A 6,846-nucleotide genomic window follows, 5' to 3' on the forward strand; every position below is an offset into this window, starting at 1 on the left:
TGAGCACCTACTGTGTGTGAGACAGTGTATGAAGTGCTGGAGATACTTGGTGGACATCAGGAGGCAGGAAAGACTGAGTTGATGCAAAAAGTCTCCTTCCTACTACAAACACATAGACATGTTAGACAAATATAGCAGGTGGAAGTTTCAAAAATACAAAAGGGAGTCTAGAAAAATTCCCTGGATGCCAGAAAGGAGGAGAAAAGTCTAACCCAAAACTGTGAGCAGAGCTGATGCCTGGGACTGGGCCCAGGGTATGGTCCCAGGAGCTAGAGGTTTTAAAATCATGCAGAGCAAGAAGAGGAGTTCTTAAGCTAGTGTTAGGTGACATGGGGGAAGACAACCCTGCCTCAAGCAGCATATTTTGAAGGACTCTCCTTTTTGTGAATGGCAATAAGAAAATCCTCTGTCAGTCATTTGAGGGGGGGTGGGTGGCAAGGAAGGTTGCTCTCATCCAGGTCCTTGAATGAAAATTCATCTTCACTAAATAGAAGCCCCAGCCTCTCCCATGTGTAAGTGCAGGCCACTGGCCTGGCAGTGGGCAACCTGAAGCTTAGAAATGACATCAAAACTGGCGTGGAAAGACAAAAAATACAATCTCCCCTTGAGCAGACAACACAACTTGAACATAGAGGACTCTCACAGGAAACGAAGAAAAATACCCATTGAAGATGAGCAAACAATCCAAAGTCAATCAAGGACACTAGTGATGGGGAGAGTGGGCAAGTTCAATTCAAAGGAACATTCATCCCTAAGACCCTGAGGTAACAGAATAATCCGAGTACGACAATTAGACATGTTTAAAATGGAAGAGATTAAAAGAAACCATAATGAAGCAACAGAATGAGTAAGAACAGAGCAGAGAGGAAAATCAACAAGTGCCCACCTTCCAGGGACACAGAACATGCTTGGGAGATGGAGAAGGAATGAAGCAGGGACCATCCTGTCTAGGAGAAGGACCGCACAGGGAGCTGCAGTTGCTCCAGCAAGGGGCGCCAGACCTAGCCTGCCCAGAGGGAGGGGCTGGGAAACACATGTCTAACACGTCTGCAGGGAAAGTGGACCCAGGGAACGGCACATTCAACAGCTGCACAGTCTAATGTCTGCATTTCCTCAGCTGTTGCAGAGATTCTCCTGAAGAATCTAAGAACGTTTTAAGGAAATAGTAATTTATGTATGTACCTCTCCCTCCCAATCTTTGAATCTCTCCAGCGTGGAGACAATGTGTCCTTCATGCACATGGAGCCACACTCCCCCTCACTCATTCTTCTCTTGCCACACAAGTCTTCTCTCAGTTCTTCCAGGATAATAAGCTCTCTTCTACTTCTGCGTCTTTGCACATGCTGGCGTCACCATCTAGAGTGATGTTTTCCCGATGCTTTTCTTTTGGGGCTCAGCTTAATGGGTACCCCTCACAGAGACCTTCCCTGACCACCTTACTAATAAGGTCCCTTCCTACTAATGTGTTTTTTTTTTTTTTAATGCCACTCTTTGTTGGTTTATTTTCTTACTTTAATTTATAATTATTTAACCATTCCCCCTGCCCCTTTGTTTCCTCCATTAGAATGTAGACTCCCTGAAGGCAGGGAATGATCTCATCGCTGCCGGATATCCAATGCCTGGTATTTATTTAGTAGGTGTTCAGTAAAATTATCAAATGAATTAATCTATGCAGGAAACAATTGTGAAACAATTAACACTATACCCACTCAGAGGATACAGAGATGGAGAACATGGATTTCTGAACTTTGCAGTTTAGTGAAGGAGAGATATCAAACAAGAACTTGCAGTAAATGTGATGATGGTGATGACGGGGGAGGCACCCGGTGTTGTGGGAGCATCAGGCCAGGGGACAGATTTGCATAGAATTTGGGAAGGCTTCCAGGAAGAGCAACATTTAAGCTGAGTTCTGAAGTATAAACAGGAGTTCACCAGTTGAAAGGGAGCTGGAAGATGTTCTAGACTGACAGAAGGCCCAGATGAAAGAGAGGTATGGCTTTTGGAGAATATGAAAGAGGTTTTGCACTGGTTCAGCTTAGAGCTGCAGCAAGCAATAAGATGGGGCCAGATCATGGAGGGTTTTTAAGCTATGATAAAGAGTTTGGACTTTTTTCTGGGGTCAATTAGGAGCCATTAAACATCCTAATTTGGAGAGTGGCATAATCCAATGGATATTTTTTATAAAATGGCTGTGGGGCAATGTGAATAATAGGAAGAGGGCTGGAGGCAGGGAGGTCAGACGGCTAGCGCAATAATCCAGGCAAGAGATGAGGATGTTTTAAATGGAGGCGTGGTACTGAGGAAGTGACCTGGAGGCATTTAGGAGAGAAGGCAGAAGAAGTTGGGATGGGGGCAGAATCAAGGGTGATGCCCAAGTTTCTAGCATGAGTGACACGGTGAAGGGGGCACCATCTTTAGGCCACATACACCTTGTACACATGCCATAGATGTATACTTGATGAAATAAAAATGGTCTTAGTGTAACATTTTCATAATGATGAATATTCATCAGTTCACTTTTGGGTCCTGGGTCTGCCTGCAGGTGTGATCTACCATTCCCTACTGCCTCCACCTGTCTTGAGGTTACTCATCTGTGACCTGCCAGGCCAGGCTTCTCTCGGTATTCCTAATCCACCGTCCCCACCAGGACCCATTTGCCTCTGTCTCCTGCTAGGAAGTGTGCCTTGTGCCCTTCCCCCACTATCTCTGGCCACAAGTGTCATGGATGCCAATAATGCTGCTGTAACTTTTCATTAATTTTCTTGGTGTTTTGTAGCTATAGGGACATTGAAATTTATGCTCAATAATATTACAGTTTCCCACTACTAATGGGATTATTATTTTTGTTCATTTGTGTTTGAAAGCCATTAGCATGAGATTTACCTTCAACAATATCTGCTGTGATTTTTAATGCCCTTGAAACTTGCAGCGAGTGATAAGTCTATAATAAGAGAAATGCTAGGAAGCATATAAATGTCTTTCTTGGGAAAAAAGGCCTTTTTATTTTCATCCTGGTTGGACTTGGGTTCTTTGATATAGCAGTTGGTAGGATATAAGATATTAAAGGCTGAGAACACTGTGTTAGTTTGTAGATGTGTTCAAACAAGTTCCCGGTTATTCAGGGGACACTTTCATATTCTAGGAGGATTCATATTCTTGTTCCTTTTTTATGTTGTTTCTTACCTGGCTTACAGAAAAATAAATTGTGTGCTTTCAGGGAACAATATTTAGAACCATGAGTTGCTTGAAAGCGAAGGGACCCTGAAATCACTTTATCTGTCTGACTTTTCTAGGAGCTGGGCTGCTGGATGCACTGCTGAGCAGAGCTATGGAAATAGGCTTATTTCAGAGGCTGGAGAGGGGAGTTTCTCGGTGGGGCGAGGAAGGTGGGTAGAGAGGGCCAGTCTCATGAGTGTGTGACCTGTGCAGATTGTTAGGGCCCTGTGCTGTGAAATTCAAGTGCCACCATCTTGAAATTCTTAAGTTTTGAACAAAGGACCTCCCATTTTCACTATGCCCTGCAAATGATTTATTTGGTACTAATGTAGGCTTTGGAGCCAGGTGGACTTGGGTTCAAGTTCTGGAATTCTCAAACTATTGACTGTGCCTCCATTATCCTTATTAGAAAAACTGGGGAATTAATATTGTCTTCTCCAACTAGAGGTGAGAGCTAAAAGTCCATGGTTAGCATCCAGGGAACCTGACAGACCTTAGGACGTGCTCAGTGGGATTTTTAACTTTCATGTGCAGTACCCATAATTAAATATTATTATGACTTAATGTCAGGAACACTAGCCAGCTGGGAGAACCAGACATTGTCTGCGTGTACAAAAGCTAATCCCAGGTGTGCTGGTCAGGAGCACACCAAGCAAAGAACATTTTCCTAAGAGGAGACAGAAGGCAGGAGGTCCATTCATCCGTTGTCAGCCTTCTTACCGCTATGACACATGACTGATCATGTTCTCCAGCACAGTGTGGTCTCAGTTTCTCAGAAAACCTGCATGCTTCCCTTCTCTCCAGAAGTCCCTCAAGCTAGCCAATGAGTGACACGGGCATTATTATGAAGATGCCCTTGATCTTGATCTAATTAATTTGCAAACTTTAGTTTCAGCTACTATTTATAACAAATGGTTTTTCAACATATGACACAACAGAACTTGGCAGGCCATATATCACAATTCCATGCTTGAGAATCAGGACCCCAGACAAGGTATTTCCCCTCCATGACAGCCTGGACAGATGAGGACCAGTATGGAGCCCTTCATGACTTTGCAGATGAATGTGGCTGTGCTGTAGCCTAAATGAGCAATAGCAGTGACTAGGCATGGCGGCCAGAGTCGTAGAAACACTAAGTCATTGGTAAGATAAACTCGTGATGAATAGCGCACTATCTTGAAATGCTGGGTTAAACAATTTTTTCTGAAAATGGAGAAAGGCTTTAAATCAAATTAATGAGAAACATAAGCTAATTCCTGGGTGTTTTTGGATGCTGGGCCAAAAGAATTCCTCAGAGGATTATAGCAGGAATCAGGTGGCCTTTGCTGTGTTCAGTTTAGGGTCTGTGGGAGCTTGGAGGCCAGATGGTAGACATCAGGGGGAAGGACTGGGGGCCTCAGCTCTGCGTGCCCTGCTGCACATACACACACCGTGAGACACAGGGCCCCCTGTACGGGCTCAGGAGACATGGGGCAGGAGCCCAGGCAGGGCAGCAGCCTCACAGTGGCCTGTGCTGGAAACGACCACATTCCCAGCATGCTTGGCTCTTTCCTCCCTTCCCCCTGTACACTTATGAGCAGTGAGATGTGGTTCGCTACCCAGCTCTCTGAGGCCCAAAGGGCTTTTGTGGGTAGTGATGGTCAAAGCTGGACTGTCTCCTCCCCACAGTTCAGCCTGTGAATGGCCTTCAACAAACCACAGCTCTTCTTTCAAGATCCCTCATCAACCTCTTTCTAGTGCTTTTGATGATGGATGATGGTACTTCCCAACGAATAGAAAAGAATGGTAGACTATTTCTCCCTTATCCCTCATTTTTGTGAAAGGGGTCCTAGATAATACCTGACTCCTGGGCCCGCATGAGATGGTACACTGTATCAATACATTAAAGATCTTCAGCTTCTAATGATTTTGATTAATTACTGACTAGTTTATCAAACACCTCAAGACATAGGGGCAAAAACCATCTGTCAATAAACAAATGTTTCTTTTTGGAAATGGTGATTTTAGCTTCCTGTAAATGTCACTCCCCCAACCCTCTCACAAATCAAAATAACCCACCACACTGACCCTCAGGAGAACAAAGATGTGATATTCCAACAATGCAGCCATAGCAACAGCTTTTAGCACAAGCTTGAGAAACAACAAATGCAGTCAGGGAAGATGTGAGACAACAAGACGAACATTTGTGCCTGTGTCTTCAACTGAACATAAGCACTCTGAAACTCAGCAAATAGATTTCACTTCCTACAGTACCAATTTTCCAGCACATTGTCCTATAAGTTTTGAGTCCCTGGGAAAGAAAGCTAAAGGATGCTTGAGGGCATGTCTGAGTTTTAGACATTCTGGGATTATTTTTCTTACCTGTTGTCGAATTTCCTCCTCCATTTTCACTGGAGAGCCCAATTCTGCAACCTGTTTGACGCCTTCGCTTGCATATCCTCCATACTCCCACAGCACGTAATTCTTGGAGTGGGATCCGCCGATGATTGCAGACCAGTGATTGGCCCGACCTGGAAAAGCCAATTAGATGTAGGTATCAGTGTGGCTGTGGCTAAAACACAAGTCTCTTCGGGGATGGGGAGGTGTAATTGGACAAGGATCCAACCTGTGTTGGCTAAGCACATGCTCTGTTAGGTCCTGTGCTATTCTGGGATGAGTAAGACAGTCCCTGTAAGCAAGTAAGTCTTGGGCATATGCAGACAGGGCAATGGGTAGATGTCTAAACAGGAGACAGAGCTGGCCCAGAATGATGACTCCTGTCTGAAAGAATCTCAGAGAAGAAGAAAGTTGAGAGACGGTTTAAATGCTGAGCAGATTTGTAAGACAGAACAGAGAGGAATGACTATTTCTGGCAGACTCAGAAACATTAAGTCACATTGTGTGTTTGGGGAGCCATAAGTAATTTAGCATTGCTGTGTCACAGAGTGTCAAAGGGAGAGTTGGGAAATGAGGCCAGGGAAGTGGGAAGGAGCCTGCCCATGGAGAACCTTGTTCTAAATGCTTCAGGAGTTCAGATGTCATTTTAAAGGGTCTGAAACCATTGAAGGGTTCTGAGCAGGGGAATGACACAATCACATTTGAATTTTAGATAAATCATCCAGATAGCAGTGTGAAGGATGCATCAGTGTGGGCAAAATTGGAGTGTGGAGCTGGGGAGGTGGGCACTGAGCAAAAGGTAAAGGGAGTGAGTAGGAAATTAGGCTTAATCATTCCTGGGAATAAGCACTGCTGGTTTTTGCTGGCTTTTATGTACCTTCCAAGGTGAGGGGCAGGCAGGCTAGCCATGTGAAAGGATGGGCGAGGTGGTTTGGATACAAGGACATGACTAGTCCATAGTGGTTTGCTGAGGATCACCCAGGATAATGACTGCAGTCATTATCCTGCAGATTATGACACAGAGGGAGAACAGAATAATGTCTGGGCAGGACCAAGGCAGAACTTGGCCTGAGGATTTTTCAGAGTCTCAAGGGGGAGGAAAAAGAGGAAAGAAAAGTCAACGCCAACACCACGCCTGATTTATTTTGGCACATGATGAATATAAATACATATATATTGATTACTGGGCTTCCTGGGTGGCACTAGTGGGAAAGAACCCGTCTGCCAATGCAGGAGACATCAGAGACCCAGGTT

General features: G+C 44.7%; 1 protein-coding gene across 1 annotated transcript in view; it reads right to left on the reverse strand.

The window, feature by feature from the left end:
- The window catches only part of SPON1 (spondin 1, extracellular matrix protein), a 320,335-nt gene that overhangs the window by 130,660 nt on the left and 182,829 nt on the right, over window positions 1-6,846 (reverse strand). Inside the window, exon 6 of the mRNA XM_010830576.1 lies at window positions 5,578-5,726. Coding sequence (XP_010828878.1) covers window positions 5,578-5,726 — 149 coding nt within the window. The remainder of the gene's footprint in view (window positions 1-5,577; window positions 5,727-6,846) is intronic.

The sequence above is a fragment of the Bison bison genome, unplaced genomic scaffold, assembly GCF_000754665.1.
Source record: "Bison bison bison isolate TAMUID 2011002044 unplaced genomic scaffold, Bison_UMD1.0 scf7180017864518, whole genome shotgun sequence".
NCBI lineage: Eukaryota > Metazoa > Chordata > Mammalia > Artiodactyla > Bovidae > Bison > Bison bison.